This window comes from Syngnathus leptorhynchus, chromosome 11, assembly GCF_054491065.1.
Source record: "Syngnathus leptorhynchus isolate UIUO chromosome 11, UIUO_Slep, whole genome shotgun sequence".
Taxonomy (NCBI): domain Eukaryota; kingdom Metazoa; phylum Chordata; class Actinopteri; order Syngnathiformes; family Syngnathidae; genus Syngnathus; species Syngnathus leptorhynchus.
This window is the reverse complement of record NC_141205.1, coordinates 8,272,973-8,296,684: the sequence shown is the minus strand read 5'-3', so window position 1 is coordinate 8,296,684 and position 23,712 is coordinate 8,272,973. Positions and strand designations below refer to the sequence as shown.

Below are 23,712 nucleotides of genomic sequence, written 5' to 3'. Positions count from 1 at the left end.
ATTAGATTGTGTAAATGTAATTAATTGTGTAACTAATGAGTACATTAGTCCAAATAGATCAGTAACATGGATTGCTTGAACAATAGTTTATTAATAATTTTATTTTTAGTCTTCACAATTCTAAATATAAATAAACAACTCTTCAAAACCACGGGAGTTAGAGCATTTTATTTGTTGACCAGTCAAACTAACAGTTTTGCAGTCATGATAACTTTTTACGAGTGTTTTACCACAAATCTTTGTGAAATTGTTTTGACTATCCCTCTCTGTTCAACACAACTGAACAATAACTGTTATGTTATAATGAAATACAACTCAAGTAGGAGAACTTGAAGAACACTGTGTAACATGATTTTCACTTGGTAATACCAAGGGTAGGAGTTATCCAATCTTGGAAATTGCACTTACAACCATCACATGAAATGGCACTGGAGGCAAACTTTTTAAAGTTTTTTTTTTTTTTTTTTATCTTATACAGTACAACACAGACGCACGACATGTTTTGTAAATAAAATTCATGAATATGCATTATTATTATCCAATCTTAACTTAGACAGCTTTAAATAAAACGTTTACATTTAATACTCTTCCTTACTGATGACAAGCATAATTTGCTCTGCCATGGTTATAGAGATCATTTATTCTTAATTCTGTTGTTGATCATTATGCTGGAAACTATTATTTTCCATCCTGTTATCTAACAGAAATTGTCATTTGTTCTTTTTTTTTTTTCATGATTTCAAGCAACTGGTTGAAAATGAAGGTTTTCCACGAGGTGACCTCTTGCTATAAAATAAATACAAATAAACAACAAAAGCCAGTGAGTAACTTGGAAATGATGATGAGCCTGGCAGATTAAAAAAAAAAAAAAAAAAAAAAATTCTGTAAAAATATTTCACAATATTAAAAAAGTGGGGTGGTAAAATATTTTGAAAAGAAGCGGCAACAAGTAAAATGCAAAGTGCTCAGTCAGGGTAACACACACACACACACACACACACACACACACACATAGGCAGTAAATCAGATCATCAATAATTGTGCTCTTCCATTGACTCGTGTGTTGTCGTCCATTCTTGGAAACCTGAAGGACTACAGAGGCTGCTGATGTGGTGTGTAACAGTTTACAAAACGTTTTGGCACTATAGAACAAGGCCCTTGTTGGGTATGCATAATTTGGAATGCAATTCGAGTGACGACATTAGGAGCACAGATGTCTGGAAACTGCACACTCATCGGACTCTTCAAGGACACTTGACTTGAGAGATTTACTGTGGATGAAAAGATGACAATGGAGTCAGTCTCAGAAAAATATCATCAAAATTGCAGCTGACTTTCAAAAAGGACGGTTGTTCTTTGGAGGTACAACAAGGGGCTGTTTTGCCGGGACTTACGCGAGTACTGGACGGGGCACCCTTGCCCTTTGTCTTGCTCTTTCCCACTGCCATAGTGGCAGTGTTGCGGCGCGCCTGCTCGTGGTCAAACTCCAGGTCCTCCAGACGCTGGGTGAGGGCCAGTTTCTGCTGGATGGCCATTCGCAACAGAGAGTTCAACGTCTTCTTCTCGTCCTCGGCCGCCGCCAGCTGCCTCTGCATTTCGTCGAGCTGGGTCACATAGTCGTCGCACCTGGCAGGTTAAGAGTCGAAAATGAGAAATGAGTTAAAGGAAGAAAGGAAATAATAAATCGCATCGACACTAGGGGGCGCCATTGAGCCGTTGCAGCACTACCAAATGCTCTCGCCATTAACCTAATGTACTTTCCAGACAGAAGGACAACGATTACATCAGACGGGTTCCCACAATGCTTTGTGCCTCATCCACATTCATGTAAGAATAGACTATTGTTCTGTTCAAATGAATGTTATAAATGTGATTATTTTTCCATGAAAGACATGAATAAATAAAAAATGAGATTATTATATACCTTGAAGCAAACATGGCTCTGAGGGAGGAGAAGGTGGCGGCATCTTCTTTTAAAGCCTTGAGTTCATTGCGGAGCTTCAATATTGTTTCAGTCACAATGGCCTTCTCGCTGTCGTATTTGCTCTTCAAGTTCGCCAGTGCGACCTCAGCCGTCTGTATAGAAAAAATTGGGTTTGTTATTTAAAAAAAGAAAAAAAAAGTTGTGTACCCAATACTGCGTCTAAAACAGTGAGCTCAAATAGATTTAATGAGGTCCTCTGACCTGTTTGTTGGCTTTGAGCACAGCTCTGAGCGTGGCAATCTGTTCTCTCTTGGTGCTGAGCAGAGACTTCAATTTCAGGATCTCCTCCATACAAGCCTCTTTGTCCTTATCCACCACCGCGCTCAGCTCAAGGTTGGCCAGCCTCTGGCGGGACAACTCAGTGGTCCGGTCCACCGCTTGCTGCAGGTGGCGGATCTGGTCTCGGATGATGGCGACCAGGTTGTAGACGTTCATGGGCTCCGGGCGATGCTCTGGGACCGAGACCACGGCGCTGTCTGCGGAGTCAGCCTTTTTATCGTCGGGTTCGGGAATGAGACCGTTAGTGAGAAGTACAGGAGATGGGTGCGCCTTTGCTTCTTGTCCTCGCCTCACCATTGCTTTGCCCTCTTTGTAGTAGTCCAACATAACACGGTTGGGGGTCTCATTGTTGCACATGCAAACGTGATGGTAAAGATTAGCCAGCTCCTCGCTGAACACTATGAGCTCATCCTGGGCCACGTTGAGACTGCCGAGTGATTCCCCCGCGGTCTGGCTAACCAGACGGAGCTCCTTCTCCAGACGGGCCATCTCTGTTTTATCCGCTTGGCTAATCTTCTCCAGGGACGCTAACCTTGTTCTGAGCTCGTGGAGGTCACTCTCCAGACGCGCTCGCTCATCTTGGTACTGGGTTCGACAATTCTCATACTGTCCCCTAAGTGTCTTTAGCTCTTGCCTTAACTCGCCCGCTTCAGAAACAGCCACGGTGTATTTACACTTGAGGATCTCCGGCCCGTTGATGTCCAGCTCGTAGTAGTCTCCGTCTTCGTGGCTGTCACGATCTTTTTCCCCGTCGAGGGCGGACTGACGCTCCTTGCTGGCCTGAAGCTTCCTCATGGCGCTAAGGTTCTCAGTGAGTCTGTTGACCGTTTCCTTTTGCTCGGAAACGGTTCCGTAGGCCTGTTCAAGCTGCTTCTGGTTCTCCTGCAGAGTGTTAATGAGGGCCATTTTCTCCCTTTCCACCTAAGACACAAGTAACAGTCATGTAACATTTGGACATTTCTCATCAAATATTTTTTGCAACTGAAATCCATATTTTAAAAAATAATCTGCAAATTTGGATGCAATTTCCTTTTCAAAGTTTTGTCTCTCCTACCTGTCCAAGCTGTTGTTTCAGTTTCTGAATCTCAGAGATGTTGAGCTCACTCAGCAGGTCGTCCACCAGGCTCGGCGCAGGCTTGAAGGTGTCTCCTCTCTGCCCTGCCGAAGAATCGTCGTCTTTGTTACCTTCGCCCGCCTTGATCAAGCCGTTCTCAAAGCCTCGGATCAAATCGTCGTTGTCCAGATCGGAGATTGCGGAGGGTTCGTCGTGCAGTTTCAGGTTGTCGAAGGAGATATTGAAGGAGCCGTTGTAAACGGAGCCGCCGATGGTCACGTAGTGCGAGAGCTCCTTGCGTAAAGTGGCCTTCTGCTCACGTTCCGTTTTAATGGTCTCTAAGGCCTCGGTTAGCTGGCGCTCGGCAATCTCCCTCAACTTCATGGCATCCTCCAGCTGGTTGTTCAGGCACTGGGAGTCCTCCTCCAGACGGCGGATCTCGTACTTGAGTCCTTCAAATTCCACCTGAACGGGGGATTAAGATATACGCTGTCAAGTATTGTGTTGAAACTCAAAACAAAAAGCAGAAGGTCAACCGACTGTTAGTAGGATTTGCTGCCTTTTTGCTACGGATGAAGCAAGTTGTTTTTTTTTTTCATATTGGCAACCACACCTGGTTCTGTCGTAGCGCAGACACTTGTTTCTGCAGAGAGATGTTCTCCTCTTCCAATTCACTGCAGTCCTGCAGCAGGCGGGCCTCCCGCACCTTATACTCTCGGATGTCATCCCGCAGCTGACTGCGCTGCAGCTCCACCTGGTCAGAAGTCTACTCCGTGGTACAGAAATAAGAAAAAACATGTCTGTCACACACAAAAAAAAATGGACAGACATGATAGAGCACTTTGTACTTTGATCTCATTCACCTCTCTCATTTCCAAAGCGATGTGTGACAGGCGCTCATTCTCAGCTTGCACGCTGGCAATTGAGACTTTGGCCTGGCGAAGCTCATTCTGCAGCTCTAAGATTTTCTGCTGGTACTGCGCCTCCTTACTGGCTGACTCCAAGATCAACGATTCCTCCCTGCTCTCTCCGTCTGCTGCTACTTTCCTGTGGGCTGAGTGCGCTTGGCCGAAGGCCTGAAGACAGAGAAGACAAACATAGCAATAAACATGGACTGAATATCAGATAAGAAGTCAGAATTTTAACTTATTCATGCTCAGGAAAGGGAATTTTCTCATTAATATGAATGTGCTGCTATCAAACCAACACTGTGAAACTTCTCCTTTTTCGTTGTTGATCAAAATCTATTGACGCATTTGTGTGGCTCCAGCACTGATGGCATTCTCGCTCAAGAAGGAAGTAGGTCATCATCATGAGACTGTCCTAATACTGAGTCAACTGACTGTGATTTACGCCACAAAAGATTGCATACAGATGACCATTACCATTGACCTACTATTGTGAATAGGTCTCACATTTAAAAAAAAAAAAAACACTAAACAGAAACGACTGCATCCCCAGCAAAAGGAAGTGACTGGGGGGGTGGGGAGGTACAATATCTGTGCTCATGCAGGATGTGGGAGTTGTACAAATGCATTTTGAGGAATTTGTCTGTCTTCAAATTGGACAGCTGTCTTTAAGCATGCTGGGATAGTCACTGTACTTCAAGTTTGATTGATAGAAGAACACGGCATAGCATACCGAGGCGAACAAGTCCTGACGTGACAAGACACGTCTCTTTTTTTTTTATTTTTTTATAATCAAGTAATTATTCCAACATGCTGGTTACAAACATGCAACGTAAGCATGTCTGGTTCAACGTATTGGCTCAGGGATATTTTCATCATACTAGAAAATGTGCTATCCGGTGGATCTGTAGTTTGGATGTAGAACTACGTGTAGATGCAAAATATTTGGAACAGTTCTCAGTGAGAAGCAAAATTAAAATACACGACCACATGCATTATGGTTTTTCAAAAAGGAGATAATTAATCGAGCCACTCTATTTCATCTCAAGAGACCGTGCAAGTGTATCCGTGTGTAACAGATGCAAAACCTCAATAATTCAAAACAAACGCAGGTTTTTCTTAGCTCGCTTTTACGTAACACTCAAAGCAAAAATCTTAAGTTTTATCTCAAAATGTTTCAAGGGTGATCTTAAACTACCTCTCTAAGCTGATCCAGCTCCTGTCTGACCGCCTCATGCTCGGTCTCCAACTCATCGAATCGCTGCTTGAGCTGCTGTTTCTCCTCCAGGACCGCCAATCCATATTCCGCCGCCTGGATCTTTTCCTGCGTTGTTTCACGCAGCTCCCGAGAAAGGCGTTCCACCTCGACTTGGAGCCACTGCGGCCCGGCCTCGTTCACCAGTACCGCTTCAGGATATTCCTGGTCCGCCATGGAAATGTTGGCGAACCGCAACCTCCCAGCTGTAACGGGACCCAGCCCTGGCTAGCCGGAGCAGCGAAGAAAAGCGAGCAGGACTTCAAATCACTGCACTCTCCCTTTATAGCGCATTGTTGGAACTTAGCCTCCGTGTGCTTTATTCGCTCCGCTAAATATGCCGAAGGCTCACGTTAATCGACACCTGTTCCATTCTCGGTGACTTTTCGTGGGTTGCTCTATTCTCGTAGTTGACAGACGAAACTTGAGTTGAAGATAATCGAGTAGAGGGGAAAAAAAATACCCCTGCATGACATTCAAATCAGTGGAGAGGGAAATGTAGTTTGTTTCACATTACTTTGTACGCTTATTTGGGCAAATAAACTACAAGTACCAAAATGCATTGCGCGGCAATGATGGATGACGTCACACATATGCTGAAGGAAATCCGGCACTGCCATCTACAGGCTCACAACGAAAGCTACAATTGCATTTGGCATTTAAAACGTCTTTAAATAACTCACCTCTAATAACTCCTGACATTCAATTTCAGGATGAATTTTTCAATAAATTTTCAGCATGTTATTATTTCTCAAACAAGAGTTGTTGTTTTTTTACCTTGTCAGACATTTATATAGTCTCCAAAGGCTTCAATACAACCTTTGCAGCTTTTACATGCAAAAAACATCCATACTCCAAGACTCAAATGTAGAGGGCTTTATTCCATGAAAGAATGGTTCTTACAAAACTTCAAGTAACAGTTCTTAGGTTCACAAATCAGACCTGCACCGTCAGAATCAAACCTCTGCATCACTGCATGGGAGGAACTAAGCCGCCGCATAAAAAAACATGTCAATGTTCTCATCATAACATATACTGTTGGTCTGGTGGTGTGGTCCAAGTGTATGCTTGATGTTTGGTGCGAATGGTAGATGACATCAACAACAACAATGCTGAGGAATAAACAATTCAACATTTGAATCGTCTAAGGACTTGACCTGTGTTTTTTGTGCAACATTTACCCAATCTACATTTGTTTTTTGATTTTTTTTTCTCCACTAACTTCTACACACAACAACTCATCATGTTTCTTTCTGACACTGTCGTCACGACAACTACTTTAATACTAACCACCCACCCGATTTCCAGAGCTACATTTTGAATAATATATAAAAAACATTGCCATCTTAATGACGTGACTGAAAAAAGCATTGCAAAAACACGTGGAACCATTACATAATACTCCCGTTGAACATGTAAAAAGTGTGTGTTGTTGATTGGCCACATTTGGATAAGATGGGATATGTAGCGCATGAGCGTGTGCGTGTGTGTGTTAGTGTTTGTGTGTGGTGTGATGAGTGCATAAAAGATAAGCAAAAGTGTAATTTTACTTTGAAAAATCACAAAATCACAATACTTGAAACATTCACGGGGGATTCACAGTGAAGAAAAGGAGAGAGATGGGTGTGGTGTGACTCCATTGTTGATAGATTTGGTGAGAAATGGGTTTGGGTAGGGGGGGGGGGGGGTTGAGATTTACTTGGCGTTGGTGGAGGTGCTGAGCATTTTGCGTACGGCCTGGGCGATGGCGTCACGGTCGATGCCGTAGATTTTGAGGAGGTCTTGCGGTTTGCCGCTATGCGGTACGTGAGACACGGCCAGACGATGCAGATTGAAGCCAGTCTCGTTTACAACCGCCGAGCACACGGCCTCCCCCAGGCCACCTGTTAGACAAAAAGAAACAATAAGATAGTACATGAAAGAAATATCAGGTCAAGTCATGTTGTCACTCTAGAAAAGAGAGGAGGTAAAGTATAGCCCACGGGAGCATTTGTGCTTGACTTATTAAAAAGATGTCATGAAATAAATGTATTCATTTTATTAGTAATTATCTAATTTAAAAAAATGAATTGATCTATTGTAACTAATAAATTGGAAAAATGAGTGAAATAAAAATATTTAAATTCAACTGTTATTTTATTTTACTAAACACTTGGTTCATGAGTTATAATTAATATTATAAAACGGTTGGATTATTCAAATAAATATTTATGTTGTAGGAATTTGGGATATTCCTCCATAAGTGTTTAATTTAAAAAGAGTAAATATTGTATATTTTTTCTCTCAATGAATAGTTTCATAATGTATTATAAATACAATTTTTTTTTTTGCATGATTAATGCACGTCAAATGAATAGAAGAGCTGGTATGTATTGTCCAGTCAAGTCTGCGCCAGCACCCATCCCCACTGCCTCGGCGGACAGAGGGTATGCCTGCCTGTGCAATCTAGGTCACAAAGTACCCCAAGGACACATACATGCTCAGCTAAGGCAATGTGACAGCGCACTCGCTGCCGAGTTGACTTCCACGTTTGGCAAAAGCGCCATGATAACTCGCCTGAAACGAGGGCGCACTACCGCCGGCCAATAAGCCAACTCCACCGCATTGTGATCTTTTTCTCCAAGCCAATGGGAGCATGCCACCGCCACAAACATGCAAAGCAAAAGTGCCCCAGCTGCACAGAGGCAACCAGGCCAAGATTCCTGTTTTTTTGCTGAAAGCTTGGCTCGCTATCATGCAATATGCAAAAGCTAAGAAACGTCACGTACCTTCATAGTAATGGTCTTCCACAGTAAGGATTCTTCCTCTGGTGGCACGCGTGTGGTCGATGATGGTCTTGGCGTCAAGTGGTTTGATTGTGAACGCGTCAATCACCCTCACGTATATCCTCTCTGTAACATCACAGTTGGAGAAGCAGGATTTTTTCAAAATTAAATTCCACGTTACTAAATATAAAAGGTTAAAGTTGAGAATGAATCTTGTATTGACTGTAATACCTTTCTTCAGGTGTTCAGCTGCTGCCAGAGCCTCATGCAGAGTCACTCCAGCAGCCACCACAGTCACCTGATCCTCTTTGCTCTGGTAGACCACCTGGCAAAAGAATTATTTTCCAGTAAACCCATCAAACAGGCCCATCAGAGAAATTCCTACCTTAGCCTGTCCAACATGGAAATCTTCATTGCTGTTGTAGATGATGGCATTGTCTTGGCGGCTAGTTCGGATATAGCAAACACCCTTTGGGAAGCAAAATAAGAAAGACAGGCCAATAAATTAAGTTTTTTTCCCGATGAAGCACACCCGATTTACCTTTGTGGATGCGGCCAGTTCCACAGCCTTCTCTGTAGACACTCCATCACATGGGTAAAAGATGGTTGTTCTAGGGAGGGCCCTGAACATGGCCATGTCCTCCAATCCCATCAAGGAGGGCCCCTCCTCTCCTGCATTAAACACATTTAGCTCAGTAATACTCGTTTGAATACAGAAGACGATCCTTACGCCTCGTAATCTGGGCGGGTGAGAAGATGCAAGCAGGAGGCATATCAAACGTGACATGCATGAGGTGTACCTGCGCTAAAAGAGGAACGCATGGTTCCTTGGAGATGGCTTCCAGGGCAGACGGGAAGGAAGGAAGGAAGAGGGGAGGAGTGAGGGCTAGTAGGGCATTGGTGAGGAAATATAGGATTAGACGAAGGAGACAACGACAGCACATAAAAATAGGAGCGGGGTGCGAGGGAAATAAAAGGTCCGTGAGTTTTTTTTTTTTGAAGTTCTTACTAACCAGTGGACAGGCCGCAGTGGGAGCCACATAGATTGACGTTGCTATCTAAAATGGCTGCCATGCGGAGCTGGTCGTAGGCACGTGTGAAAAAGGATGCCAGGGTGCTGGCAAACACAACGTTCCTCTCACGGGCGTTACATCCCATGGCAACATTGACCTGGAAACAAAAAAAGAAATAAATGTTTCTTAGAACCTCATCAGCAAGATAGGATTTCAGATTTTTAGATTAGGAGTTGAATGAATCACCAAACTGTCATGATATGCCCTTTCAACTTTCCATCAGCCAGATGGCTCCACCCTCTCCACTAATTAATATTTCACTTGCCGTGACTGTTTACCGTCACACAAACGCGTGACCTAGATTGGAGTCGTCCGTAGTTGGAGACACAACAGCAGTGCCGTTCAAATAATTGTTCTTCCTAAATAAAAAAATCTCATAATGATATAAATAAATTCATCATGACACATGGAGAGGAAGAATCTGATCAGTGGTGTAGACTGCGACCATCATAATAAATAAAAAACAGGTCATGTCTTTACCCATCCTTACATAATAGGTCGGCAACTCATATATAATTTATTATCACATACGACCAGCTGTCAAACGTATACTCAGAGACACAAAGCAATTCATTCACAAAAGAAAAGTGAAAAATTATGAGGCAACATGATTTCTCCAAGCCAGTCCACAGTACAATGAATGTTATAGTGACATTATTTCTGAAGACCAAATTAATCTTACAAGTGGAGGTTCCTGAGATATCCTACCATATTCTGCTGGGCAATGTAGCATTCCACAAAACGATTGGGATGCTCATTCTTGAAGATCTCCGAGTAAGTGAGGTTCTTAGTGTCTCCGTCAAGAGCCACGACACGGTCGTTGTAGCGAGCTAACTTGGTGATAGCCATCCCATAGGCCTTGCGTGTGGAAATCTGTGACAAAACAAATCATGGCGCTATTATGGCTGCTAACTGGAGATGTTACGTGAAATGCTTAGCACAGGTGGACAACCTTTTCTCCAGGCTTGTAAGCGGGTGCGCTGGCCATACGGATGTTCCTCAAGCTCACAGGAGGGGAGTCTTCGATCGGAGCTGGAGGGTACAGGTGCTTGCTGGTGCTCATGATCCGACTCTGCAGATCCTTCGTGACCATCTCGGCCATGTCTTTGGGCAGAGTTTTGGAGTGCCATCCCATCTTATCTTCTGCGGCTACAAAGACATCATTTGATGTCACCGAACATTTTGATTTATATTTTTTAGTGAGTGAGTGATCATTACCTGGTATGCCTTTACCCTTGATGGTTTTGGCAATGATAGCTGTGGGTTGATGGCGTGGCTGGCTCAGAGCCTTGCACAGCTCCTCCACACTATGTCCATCCACAATAATAGCATGCCAGCTGAAGATAGACAACAAAAGAACTACAATGCGACTCGGTAGAACGCAGATATTTTCTATGGCCGAAAATATTTCACGTATGCTTTACAGCGCATCAAACGCATGGATGAGCAGGCTTGTGTTACCCGAACGCTTCGCAGCGTCTCTGGTATTTCTCTGCATGATGCTGCAGAGGCGCAGAGTCACTTTGGCTCAGACGGTTGATGTCCATGATGGCCACTAGATTGTCGAGCTGGTAGTAGGAAGCGAACGACATGGCTTCCCATACGGAGCCTTCTGACATTTCACCATCCCCCAACAGGCAGTAAACACGGTAGCTGCAACAGAAATGAGTTGCGCCATTAGCGTGCATGTGCGCCAAGCATGAAAATACTATCTGACACTTTTCCAGTTCGATTGATTCCTGATTTGACAGCTCACTTGCTAAGCGTGGAATGAAAGAAGGTTCCTGAGGCTTTTCTGAAGGTGTGGTTGTTGAATTTCACACCTGCACCGCCAACTTGCCTTCCATGTTGTTGTTTTTTGCAAATATTACCAGCTATGTGATTGCGATTTGTACGCAGTTACAAAAGAAAAATGAGTGATGACTTGCAACAATAAATTAGAACAATGAACTGTAAAAAAACAAAAAAAAATCCACAGTTGAAAGCACAATATTGTGATCTTTTTCGAGAGGAAATCCGCAAGGAAAAGATGTGAAATACGACTGCTGGGCTTGTGATTATTAGAGCAGAAAAATCAGGACAACAGAGCGTGGAGCAGCCCGCAACACACATCCATTGAGTAGGCAATCCTAAAATTGATCCTCCAAAGAAGCCACAATACAGATCTCATTAAAGCGTTCAATTGGTGTGTGCACTTTGGAACTGATCTGAATCTGTAGATTTGGATCTTTTTGTGAATAGAGCTGTTTACGCTTGTGAGGGCTTACCTGGCTTTGTCAAAGTATTTCCCAGTGTACGCCATTCCGCAGGCCACACCGAGTCCCTGTCCCAAATAGCCAGTGGTTACGTCCACAAATTGTTGCTTCTGAAATGGGGGGAAAAAAATCACATTCATAAACAGCTGAAATGATGTGGTTGCATAAGTATGCACACCCTTGGAAATATTTATCTTGATCTATTTTTTTTTTTTATATCACAAAAAAAAAACATTTGAACAGGGGTGTGTGGACTTTATATACACTACATATTGGGCCAGTTAGCATCTGGTGTCTCCTTACTGGGATGAGGTGGCCTTCCAGTGAAGAGTCAACCTGGCACATACTCAGCAACTCACTCTCCTTTAGGAAGCCTGTTTCAACCCACATGGAGTACAAGGCTGGTGCAGATTGAGCCTAGCATAGTGGAAATTGAGGAAATCAGTACTGTATCTTATTTGTAAATATACATTTGATCCTTAGAAGCGATGGGATGGCACCTTGGACATGAGGAAGCGATCGCTGTGGAAGTTTCGTGGGTCGTCGGGGCGGTACTTCATGGTGTGGAAGTAGAGCACAGACATGATTTCGGCCACATTGCAGCATGATGTAGGATGTCTGGGGGGGGAGGGTGATTTTATCCAGCTGTCACATATGCACAAGCACGCGATGGACTTGCCACAAATCTCTCAATGAAAAGAAGGAAATGAGATTTTCCCCCTTTTGAGTATTTCATTGCTAGCGTAACAACATAATAGCAGAAATGTAGAAACTGAAGATAGCAGGAAGGCAAAATATGGTCAAATAAAACAGCTTTCTATTTCTTTGTTAGGGGTTAGCCTTTGTTGTTTTGCAATCAAAATAATACTTTTTGATCATTAAAAATAATTAATCCAAACGTGAAACCAAGTGTACAATCAATATTTTGTTGTATGATTTTCTTTTTTTAAATCATGTAATATATACAATAAAGCAGGATTAAATTCTTGCAAAGGCTATGATGTGTATTTGTTTTTTTCTAATTTGATGATAGCATAGATGAGAAAATTTGGGGTTGGAAAATATCCAGAAGAGTAGAACAAAAGCAGGACATGGTCTTGATCAGGCCCTTGGCTTCAAATCTCCTTTGAATACGTATACATACGAGAATGACTCTTTCCTGTGGAGGAATATCAAGTTTGCTTTTTTTTTTTTTTTAACATTGTAGCACCTGTGTTGATACATCCCTATGTGACAGTCCACTCACCCTGTGCCTGCCGCGGTAGTCGCCTTGATGGAGTTGATCCTGAGGCGATTGGCGATGTTCCTCAACGCCTGCACTGTCTGTTGGTCAGGTTTGTGGTAATCCTCCATGAAGGCAAAATGTTGAGCTCCAAAAAAAATCCTTCGTTTGTAAACGTGTGAGGACGGGCGAGGGTGACCGAACCTGAGTGCACAAGAGATGGCGTTGGGGGGATATAGATAGACAGAAAGACAATGAAGTAGAGTCCGGATTGATCCTATCGGGTATGCAGACGCGTAGATGTGCGAGAACACACTAAATACACACGAGTAAAAAATCACACACACATGCACGCACGCACAGAGGAGTGGCAACAGAGTGACGTACGTTGCTAAAATTGCATTGCAGGCTTTTTATTGGATGGGCAGGGAAAGGGTGACAGAGGTGTGTCACTGCAGTGCGTGTGTATGTGCATATAAGCGGGGAGGAGGAGGGGCTGAACATTTAGATCCTAATTCACTTTGGCTTTTCTGTCAAATCGCATAATTCAAATGTGGTGGCTTATCATCTTTTGTTATTTAATCCCAGCCAAATGCTGCTTTTATTCTACTTATAATATCTTCAATAGTTACACGTTTTAGAAGAATTGAAACTCAAGAAGAATGTTGAAAGTGAGTGTTTAGAGATTATGGCGGACACATTTGTAGTAGTAGTAGTGGGCTCCTCAAAAAGGGAAATATTCCTGATTTGAAGTTCTGAAGACCATTCTCACTCGGTTTCCATTCTCTTTCTCACCCTTATGTTCTCCTCCGCCCAACATGATGATGCTCAATGATGCTGAACTGATGAGAAGTGATGAGAACACGGTGTTCTTTCCTCACGTGTTCCTTTGCAGCCACCCATTCAGGACCTGAAGCGTAGAAATAGGAAACATTTGTGTTTTCGATATTACAACACGCAATATGCAAAACATGCTAACACAACTTTACAAGAGCTACAACTGCTTTGTGTTTTGTCGCGTGAGAGACAAATACAAATGCTTAAACCACATTCTAATCCCTAGGCATGTGTGCATGAGCACTGATGCATGGTTGTCGTGCAATCTTTGCATGTAACGCGCGTCCACGCCAGATTAACTGTGCTGGCCTGCCATCAAGAGGATAAACCTTGATCGTGCAGAGGACCTCTGTGTTTTTTTAGCTGCTGTACAAGCAAGAAGGAATGGACAAAAAAAAATTACATATAAATAATAACTTGTGTGAGTGCCCCTGCAACCCCCCCCACACCCTTAACTCCACTAGTGCAGGGTGCAGAAGAAAATATTTTAATTTCCCTTTACTTTCAATTTGTCACAATAAATATTATGTACTAGCATGTCACTTATATGGCAGAAATTATAATGAAAAACCTATGCTGCCTCTAATTTTTACTATTCATTGTAGGCATTGTTTCAAGCGATTATATCAACTTGGTGTCCTATTAAACAAGCCTAGATTTCGTGGGTAAAATGAAAAGAGATTATACTTATTTCAGTACAGGATCCAGATTTTTGGAGAGATTTTTCTGATATAAAATGGACTGTATGTGTTCTACGATTTCAACACCAAGTGGCACTGTTCCCTAATGATTTTTTTTTTTTTTTTTTTTTTGCACAAGGGCTATCATCGCACACCGCGGTGGTTGACAGCTGACAAATATTTCAATGTCAAACGTTTTCAGCAGATGTATTCATTATTGTATATGTATGTGTATTATTTTTTAAGCCATTATTTTTTTATTGATTTTAGTATTTACTATATGTTAAAATGCATATTTTGCTGACAGCTGACAAATATTTCAATGTCAAACGTTTTCAGCAGATGTATTCATTATTGTATATGTATGTGTATTATTTTTTATGCCATTCTTTTTTTATTGATTTTAGTATTTACTATATGTTAAAATGCATATTTTAGACAGCGGGGTTTATTGGATTGCAGTTTGACAAGATAAATGTCATTATTTGAAGGGATGTGCGACGTGTTTTGAATCGAACCCTCTCCTGTCCTTGGCCGATTCTCCTCTCCTCTTTTCCAGCCATATTATCATTGTTGCGGTCGAGAGAGGTCGCATCACGAAGCAGCCACCTCCGAGCTCGATGCCGGGGCTATGTCATCTCTCCATCCCGCTCGCCCACCGACCGTGTCCTTTTTTCTCCCAGTTTCCAGCAAGTCCTCTGGGCTCCTGGCTGCTGTCATAAAAGCTTTGGCTCACAGTGGCCCACAGGTGCCAGCCAATAGGAGGCAATGAAGGTAAAGCCACGTGATGAATAGTAACCAATCGTAGAGCCCTGCAGCTGCACACTTCCTGGAGGGCACGTACATCCAGAGAGCATGAGCGTTTCTATTTTTAAATCTCTGGCAGAAAAAGAGGAGCGGAGCAGCCACTTTTGAAACAATGGCTTAATATAGCTCTGATAAACTACCAAGATTTAAAAAAAAAAAACCTCTTACAGGTGCCTCTGTCCACATACAACTCATGCATATGCAAGTGGGGGCATGCAAAGCCCTTTGGAGAGGAAGATGCTCAAGGTCAGAGGGCACATACAATGTGTGCACAAGATGCTAAATTGTGGCCAGCCAAAAGAAGGAAATCAAGAGACTACTGGGATTAAATAACTACAGTTTCATCCAACAACTATTAGAATTCTGTTTGTAAATGTAGGTCAGTGCTACTAAAATGTTAAGGCCTCAGAGAAGGCCTCCCGAGCCCTAACTGATAAAATCCCACAGACACGTGCATGGTTTTTATTATTTTATTTTTTTTATAATGCCAGTTACTCCTTCAGGCCCGAGCCTGCGACACGTGCTCTTATCACTCCATTTCCCTTTAATCGCGCTGTAGTCACCACGATGACATAGCGCTTGCCCTTCAATCGGAGAGATGTCTGTCATTTTGAGGTCCTCCTGATGGTGCAACGGGGGGAAAGGATGGAATCTGAGCTCTCTATGATTTAGCCATTCACTGATAGATTAGATAATTGCGGTCTTTGTTAAGGCGAGGGCAAACATGAGAAGAGAGGCGTGAAGAGATCTGTAGGGGGTCATTATTTAAAGTTAATTATGTTTCAAGACAAAGAAATACAAATGGAGAGAAAGATTGAAGGAGAGGAAAGGAACGTATACGAACAACGATGATGGCCGAGCGTGTGCTCTTCTGAGCTCAGCGGTGAAGTTGACGTTGCGCTGGGAGAACAGCTGCGCTGCGGGGCTTTCGGGCTCCATCACTAGTGCTCTCCTTCAAGCTGCTCCACCAACACACTCGAATTCCACACATGCACATGCACAGGAATGTGCTGCAATATAGCCAGGTTTTATATACATGGCAGTCAGACTGGCTTTTGTGATTGCATTATTTGCAGTATGGTGCGCAGGGTTTTGAGACATTTTAGGAGCAATATCAAAAAGTCTGTGGAACCTCATATGGATTTATTATTGTGGAATGATCAAAAAGTGCATTTGGGGGAGCGATGCAGCATCGTGGAGAACAGCTGTTCAGTGTAACCTCAACAAATCCGACTACAAATCATTTTATACGATCACCAAACACATCCAGAAAAATAGTGCAGTGACTCCCAAATACGTAAGTAGCCGAGAAATGACGATGTAGTGACAGGCGGAAAACAATTCAATGTTTTTCCATTCGATGGCAGAACTAATGTGACCCACCTGTTGCCAGTCTCAACAGAATAAGTCATGCATGTCAACTTTGTGCTCAACTAAACAAGCCCACATTTCACAAGTCAGTCAGATTATTTTGTAATATATGCTATACTTTTGATATTTTTATTTGGTGGAGTGCTGTGAGGCTTTTACTGTGATATAAATGAATATGCGCCTTAGGCTGAATAAAGGTTGGTAATGTCGAGTATGTTTTAAGTACCACTTCTATATTCATTTGCATGTATTGTATGTAAATATATTTTGCGAGAGAGGCATATGAAATGAGGTGTATAGGGCACCGTTGCCGCACTGAGCCAAATGGCATCCTCAGTCCCTAGGGCCCACTGCACCCTCTGTCTGTGTTTTTACTCCCTTTTAAGTGGAAATAACTGCATTGCGCTATAATCCTCAGGACTACAGATGGACTTTGAGTGCATCTGCAGGGGAAGAGAGGTGCAGAGTTGAACGCCTTCACAGATTGTTTTTAAGATGTTGCTCAATTTTCATCATTCTGACTGGTGTTGAAGTCATCAACAAAGAGGGAAACAAAGCTACATGCAAATGTATGTTTTTGTGTGTAGTATTTTTTTATAGCTTGATCACATTCTGTAATTTGTTTGATGTTTGGTCATTCAAGAGAGCGACACAATAATGTAGAGTAATCATGAATTTCACATGAGCTTGTTTCTAAAAAAAGAGCGCAAATACGATCAACACAAAACCACATTGCACGCACGGGTAAATAATTCAGGAAGGTTCTAGAAGAAGAAACCGTTACCCCGAACAGACAGGTAAGCTGATAGCTCGGTATTGTCTAGCGACTGTCGAGGAGTGGTTCTTCTCTTCTCCTTTAGAGTCCCTCGCCAGCCTTGAAAGAAAGAGGATGTTCATTTTGTGCTTTGAGTTGAACTCTTTTCAACCACTTCACTTTGCCAGGTAGGATCATCTTTAAAATATATGCTCACTCTGCTTCTGATCATTTTTGCTGCATAGCCTGTGACAATGTCTTTATTTTGATATGACAATTGATCACCATTTTTGCCATTTTGTTTATCACAGTTTTATTAGGTCTTCTGTTTTCCCCCCCCCCCATGCTGATCACTGTGTACAATTTCTATCAGGTTTCCATTGCGTGTATCCTTGTTTAGAAGGACAAACTTAATGAATCATCTTACAATAAACATTAATAATCAAGAAAGCTTGGCGAGCAAAATATCCCAAGATTCATGTTGTGCTGCTATCATGGAAAAACTCTTCAGTTGGGAAGGATTAACAAGTACGCACCTATTCCTGCATACTATTTTCTTAAGAAGAACGCTCTCGTGTATGTTATTAGGAAAAATGAACTTGACAACTTCACGAGACCATACTCTGCATTTTTCATATTAAGAGGCATTTGGCAGTGCTGCAGACTTGTAGTATGTATTCATTCAATTTCACATCATGCCGCCATCTAGTGGTTGTAGTGGAATTACACTCCATTATAACAATAGTTATTTTTAAAAAAATCTAATCTGCAAATATATAACCAGTAAAACTAGTTAATAATTCTCCTGGCATGCAGAGACCGGGGAATTAATGTATTGGGTCAGTGTCAGGGGTTCTGGCTCTTTTAACTGTTGTGGGACGAAAAGGGGAGGAGGAAGTGATTGCACCGAGCGCTTGTGACGAGCACAAGCAGCCCAGTGGACGTGGATGCTCTGTTTGGTTGGCCGCATTTCTCCACAAGCACCATGGGAGATCTTCATTAGTGATCAGCCTCATCCGTCCCTCTCGTGTGTCCTGCTTCTTAACATTGGAGCCGATGAATTTCAAAGCGTCGTTTGACAGGACACAGCCAGCACGCCCAAGCGTCGGAGCAGCGATGCCAAGCGGCTAAAGTCTCCTCATTTAACAAAAACAATAACAACAACACAAAAGGTCCGGTGAGTTCTCGTTTTGTCACAATGGAGCGGCTTTAGCATCGCATTGCTTTTCTGCTTTCATATGCATGCAGGGGATGGTGACGTGTGCGCGCGTGCTGGCTGTCTCTCTCTTAAAAAAAAAAAAAAAAACACGGTAAAGAGGACAGATCTTATTGATAGGCAATTTCCTCTCGACGAGCGTTTGTGGACATGGATGAGCTTCACCATCATGTCATCAACAATAAATCCATTTTTAGTTGTCATGCAGGCGCGATACCTTTTGCTCTATATCTACACGCACGCTCAGGTTGTTTGTGGTCATGTGGAGTCCACATAATCATCTGGAGCGCGCGTGTGTTTGTGCGAGACATTAATAGAGGTTACTACCGTGTGTGTGTGTGTGTGTGTGTGTGTGTGTGTGTGTGTGTGTGTGTGTGTGTGTGTGTGTGTGTGTGTGTGTGTGTGTGTGTGTGTGTGTGTGTGTGTGTGTTGCAAGATTTGTCCTACCTTGTCATGCTCAAAAGGATAAACGAGAGACAACGCCGTCGATGCAGTCATGTTTTATGTGAGAGCCTCTTTTTGCATGAACAAATGCAACACAAAGGGTGATGCCGTGATCCACAACTGTTAGTTGTGTCATTTGACATGGCAATGTGAATCACATGTGATTGCTCAACTGGTTTATGTAGATTGAGTAAGGAGAACATTGCTGCAATGTGACCTTTTTCTTGCTTCGCTCTGGGGCCTGCTTACAGTTCAAGGACTTGTGAGGAGACCAACTGGTTTATTTTCCTGTTTGTCATTTTCGTTTGTGTAAAGACATGTGCGTCTTTCCGCCAATCTCTTTCTTAATGTGAATTAGTTGAGTGGTTCTCAAACTGGACCTGAATAGATCAATGAGTCTTTTTTTTTTTTTTTTTTATCCGTTTAGTAACTGTTTTTAGAATGGTAATACTTCCTTTCATCTCATTATAGGGTTGAATGAATCACTGTATCAAATAATAGCGATTTAATCTAATGGCTGTGCTCTTGATGGAGTAGATAAAAAATTGCAGAAATGGTCCATCCATGCATTTTCTGTACTATCGGTCCTCATTTGGGTCAGATGGTTACACTCTGGACTGCTCGGACATACTGTAGGGTGGAAACAAAGAACTATTCACATCGAAGGAAAGAGAAATGCATTATGATTAATATCATCTTTATTATTTATTGTTGAAATCAATAATGCCAATGAACCCCTTTTTGGTTTTTAGAGGCAAACTATGCCAGCAGCACCAGAGTCACTCCCCCTGGTGACTTGCCAGCTGATTCTGCCCCCAACTAGCGTCCCTATCCACACTGGCAGATCCATGCCACTGGATGCCCCTGACAGAGGCACACCCGCACCATGAGCGCCAACGGGCCGACCCCAGACCCAGCCCCAACAGCCCCAGAAGCCCCTCCGACCTCCACCCCTGCCCCGGCCCTGGCTCCGGCACCCGCTCCGCCGACCCCGGTCCCCGCCCCCGCGGCGCCGCCCGCTCCGCCCGCCCCGCCCGCCCCGCCCGCCCCGTCAACCTCGACCATCCCGGTGGGTGCGTTGGCACAGAAGAAGCGGCAGCAGTATGCCAAAAGTAAGAAACAGGGCAGTAACGCCAACAGCAGGCCGCCGAGGGCCCTGTTCTGCCTCAACCTCAACAATCCCATACGCAGAGCCTGCATCAGCCTGGTAGAGTGGAAGTATCCTTTACGAGCTGACCAAACGTTGCACCGTTTTGTTTTCTCCCAAAATAAGAAAAACCTAAATACTATATATAAAGTTTAGTTTCCTCCATTCAATCTATATAAAATAAGAGAAATCTAATAAAAACCAAAACCCCCCATAAAGTTTAGTTAACCCTAACCCTAACCCTAACCCTAACCTGAACCAAAACAGTTTTTAGAACGCATTGGTATTTTTATGATGATAACTCGGGCAGTTCTGCTATTTGGCTAATAATGTCTTTTGTTTCTTGCAAGATTATCCCATACACATTTCCTTAACGTCCTTTTCCAGGCCATTTGATATCTTTATACTAATTGCTATATTTGCCAACTGTATGGCCTTAGCTGTCTACGTCCCTTTTCCCGAGGATGATTCCAACTCCACAAACCACGACCTGGTGAGTAGTTTGTATCCATTATGGTATTTCAATTACCTGTATATGCTTTGAAACACGCATTAAAGATATTGTGGAAAGTTCTTCATTCAGGAAAGTGTTTCTCCTCTAATTGCTCTTGTCATTTGCTGTGTTATCGTATACGTTGTGATGCAAGAGTTTGGAGTGCTGAAGCGTGAGAAAGAGGACAGTCACCCGGCTTGGTTTAGCTTGCAGCGGCTTACTCAGCTTCACTGATGGCACTTTGTCACACTACGCTCACCTTTGGAGAAGTGCGGGCAGGCTCTTCACACACACACACACACACACACACACACACACACACACACACACACACACACACACACACACACGTGTTTGTCTCACACGAGGTGGTCAACCTCCCTGTCGTGTGACTCACACTTTGGCAGCATGCTGATGCCACTTGGAATAATTTAACAACCTTGAAACATGCAGGGTAGAAATGATGCTTCATATTTGCTTTATATTTACATCATCAAGCAATTTCTTGGGTGACGCTTCCGTTGTTGCGCGGTAAAGCGAGCCACCGAGCATGAGCGCGTTCCTACCAAAAGGCAAAGCGACAATTTAGTTGTAGTGATGCGTAAGAAGCTTATACGGTCTGTCAGCAGACGTTTTTGGAATGTTCTTGAAAGGTTTAAATGAGAGCGGGAGCGAGATGAAGGTTACCTGCCAGTTGTGTCTGTTATGTAGCCCAACCCGCTGTGAAAAGATTGACGATAGCTTTGGCGTACTTAGGAGAAGCGAGGTGTGCTGCTTTTCCTGCTTTTGACCTCCCACTGGTTGACCTCAGGGTGTTTGTTTACATGGTGGTGTTGCATGAGGGGAAAGTGGGCCATCATGGAGATTAGCTTATGCATACGGCGTGATGTACAGTATGAAGTCAGGTCGTATGTTTGCGGGAGATGACCTCATTGTAGATGAAAGCGGAATGAAAAAAATAAAAATAAAAAATAATGATTGACACACTTGAAAAAATATATGCATCTCCTTTTAAAATTAGGAAAGGAAAAACACAGACACTTTAGCCTGAGGGTATAAATTGTGTTTTATTTGATTAATATATCAGTAATATTAATAATTTCCTTGGTTGACTATGGGGAAATTCAATTCAATATTTTTTTTCATCATCAAATTTTATTTTCTATAATGGAAGAGAGTCTAAATTAATTCATTCAATTAATTATTTCTACCCGGAATACTTTCTACAGTAGAGGATCCGCATTGATATCGTTCAACTTCCAGTCATTGATGTCACTTTGCCGTTTTCAACCAATATTTCCCTATCATAATATTATGAAATATCACATGCCAATGAACATCTTAGGCGATTGTCAGTCCCTAGGTCGCGCATGTAAAATATTCCCCATCTTGTGAACATCTTATTCGCTGATAGGCCTGAATGTCCTCTGCCAGCAATGTCATACTGATAAACATTGCACCCTGAGACAAACGCACCACGTGTCAGAACCCGATAAGATACTTTGAGCAAACAAAATAAGCAACCGTATTAAAACACTTTGATTTTTTTTTTCAATCAATTTTTACCGCATTACAAATGATGCTAATAAGTCAATATGTGCATATGTGTTGACTTTCACATGTTCAAATAATTCCCAAGGTTTTCAAGTATTTCCATGTGACTATTTTAAGTGGCGTCAAACTTAATGGCAAAAAATTGAAAGTAAATCAGTCATAAAGTGTGATTAGTGGTTTTCCATTGATAATTATTTCATTGTTTTCCTCTGCACAAGTAGAGGCCGACTCGTTGTAAGTTTTGCACTCCTTTGCAAATCCTCTCCGCTTGCAATTTAGCTTTGCTTCCCTTGCTCTTGTTGTTATATTGCGTCTTTTTAAACACACTGTAAGTGCTAACTTGCCCATTTCAGCAGTATTAACAGTGCTTGCTTGCACAGGACTTTATTTTAATTCTGCAGTGTCAACATCGATGCGCATAATAAACGAGGGGATAATGCAGCAAAGGTTGAACGCAGGTGCAGCGGCGGCGGAGACTCGGTTAGATGTTCTGCTCTGTAGCCTCGCAGGTGGACCGAGCCATGCTATGAAACCTGCTGGGAGCAGGTGGGAGGTTTGATGAGCAAGGCAAGGATCACATTACATGACAGGCTGAGACAAAAGGTGGCGTACTGTAACTTTTCATTATGATAGACTTGTGGACGTGTCATTTATAATTAGCGATGTTGTCCATCCTCAGATGCTTGTTTGTTCTTTTAGCAATATTAATAAAATGAATCTCTTCAGTGGCAATGATTCACCTATTTAAGCATGGAAATAAAAAGACATACCAGTGGAGCTCACTTTTCGATTTTTTTTTAGCTGCTGCTAAGTATCATTGCAAAGTCTGTCAGTCTTGTTAGCCCGACCTGGTTAAATGTAGCGGCTCTATATAAATAGACAGTAGCTTCCTCCTCTAGCAGGGGAAATGATGGAGGTCCCGCGACCACCAGTGCGCTGCACACGTGAGTAACAAGGCCTGAGGATTGACGGACAAATGCACATATATGAAGACGACAGGCAATGTTTGGCATTCCTGTATTTGCTGCTCCTAAAATTTCACACTCAATCCCTCTTTCACGTCCACCACATATCTTCTCAAGAGGGCAAAGAAATAGTCTTCGACCCTTCCCGCCTTTAGTGTAAGGTCATATCTATCTGAGACTCAACGCCGCGGGCAGTTCCTGATAAAGGTAGCCGAGCTAAACAATGACCTTTTCGTGGCGAATATGATTCATCTGTCTCATCCTTTTGTGAGGCAGCGGCATGCAGCCAGCTCATTGCATCTGGTTTCATGTCGTCTTTGCCCGTATCACTGTTATTGCATAACTGGCGAGCTGCAGAGCTATTTATTTTACTGGGGACAAAAAGGACGAAAGCACGGAGAGATGGAGATGTCCTCATTCGGGCTAGCCGTACTGTGGATGACAGCAGTACGGCGCTCTCCGTTGTTTCCATTTTAATATTCTAGTCTCCTCTGGTCATAAATGCATTTTTATGCAATCAATGTTCAGGTTAATGGCTCATCCTTCAAGCTGAGTGATAACAAATTAGTCCTGTGGCCAGAGATCATTAAGACATAAATAAAAGTGTCACTATTTATGTCATAATGAAATGTGAATTACCTCCAGGATG

At 42.8% G+C, this 23,712-nt stretch overlaps 3 protein-coding genes across 4 annotated transcripts in view; 1 reads left to right on the top strand and 2 right to left on the bottom strand.

Annotated features, from left to right (window-relative positions):
- Positions 1-153: 153 nt before the first annotated feature.
- Positions 154-5,959, bottom strand: bicd2b (BICD cargo adaptor 2b). Of its 2 annotated transcripts, XM_085924807.1 has the most exons (9): positions 5,424-5,959; positions 4,181-4,393; positions 3,931-4,083; positions 3,318-3,782; positions 2,558-3,184; positions 2,186-2,473; positions 1,925-2,076; positions 1,395-1,626; positions 154-1,271 (listed from the first exon to the last, which is right to left on the bottom strand). In XM_085924807.1, the coding sequence occupies exons 1-9, from the start codon at positions 5,655-5,657 to the stop codon at positions 1,269-1,271; spliced, it is 2,367 nt and encodes a 788-aa protein (XP_085780933.1). In that variant the 5' UTR covers positions 5,658-5,959; the 3' UTR covers positions 154-1,268. The 2 variants fall into 2 exon arrangements, with proteins under 2 accessions (XP_085780933.1, XP_085780932.1); XM_085924806.1 differs by having other exon boundaries at positions 2,186-3,184.
- A 402-nt stretch (positions 5,960-6,361) lies between these two features.
- On the bottom strand, positions 6,362-12,960 carry tkta (transketolase a). Its single transcript, XM_085924077.1, has 14 exons — positions 12,820-12,960; positions 12,074-12,191; positions 11,877-11,990; positions 11,586-11,683; positions 10,780-10,971; positions 10,537-10,655; positions 10,271-10,467; positions 10,027-10,191; positions 9,259-9,415; positions 8,787-8,917; positions 8,631-8,714; positions 8,477-8,570; positions 8,249-8,371; positions 6,362-7,363 (listed from the first exon to the last, which is right to left on the bottom strand). Exons 1-14 carry the CDS (start codon positions 12,924-12,926, stop codon positions 7,176-7,178), a joined length of 1,887 nt encoding a protein of 628 aa, XP_085780203.1. The 5' UTR covers positions 12,927-12,960; the 3' UTR covers positions 6,362-7,175.
- A 5,293-nt stretch (positions 12,961-18,253) lies between these two features.
- The window catches only part of cacna1da (calcium channel, voltage-dependent, L type, alpha 1D subunit, a), a 39,486-nt gene continuing 34,027 nt past the window's right edge, over positions 18,254-23,712 (top strand). Inside the window, exons 1-3 of the mRNA XM_085925195.1 lie at positions 18,254-18,416; positions 19,657-20,122; positions 20,439-20,544. Coding sequence (XP_085781321.1) covers positions 19,791-20,122; positions 20,439-20,544 — 438 coding nt within the window. The 5' untranslated portion in view covers positions 18,254-18,416; positions 19,657-19,790. The remainder of the gene's footprint in view (positions 18,417-19,656; positions 20,123-20,438; positions 20,545-23,712) is intronic.

Coding starts and splice junctions, on each gene's coding strand:
- bicd2b (XM_085924806.1), bottom strand. CDS start 5,657: ATGGCGGACCAGGAATATCCTGAAGCGGTACTGGTGAACGAGGCCGGG. Junction 4,084..4,180: donor TCGCTTTGGAAATGAGAGAG/GTGAATGAGATC, acceptor ACCACGGAGTAG/ACTTCTGACCAGGTGGAGCT. Junction 3,783..3,930: donor CTGCGCTACGACAGAACCAG/GTGTGGTTGCCA, acceptor TCCCCCGTTCAG/GTGGAATTTGAAGGACTCAA.
- tkta (XM_085924077.1), bottom strand. CDS start 12,926: ATGGAGGATTACCACAAACCTGACCAACAGACAGTGCAGGCGTTGAGG. Junction 8,918..9,258: donor CCACTGCGGCCTGTCCACTG/GTTAGTAAGAAC, acceptor TGTTTAATGCAG/GAGAGGAGGGGCCCTCCTTG. Junction 7,364..8,248: donor GGAAGACCATTACTATGAAG/GTACGTGACGTT, acceptor TTTGTCTAACAG/GTGGCCTGGGGGAGGCCGTG.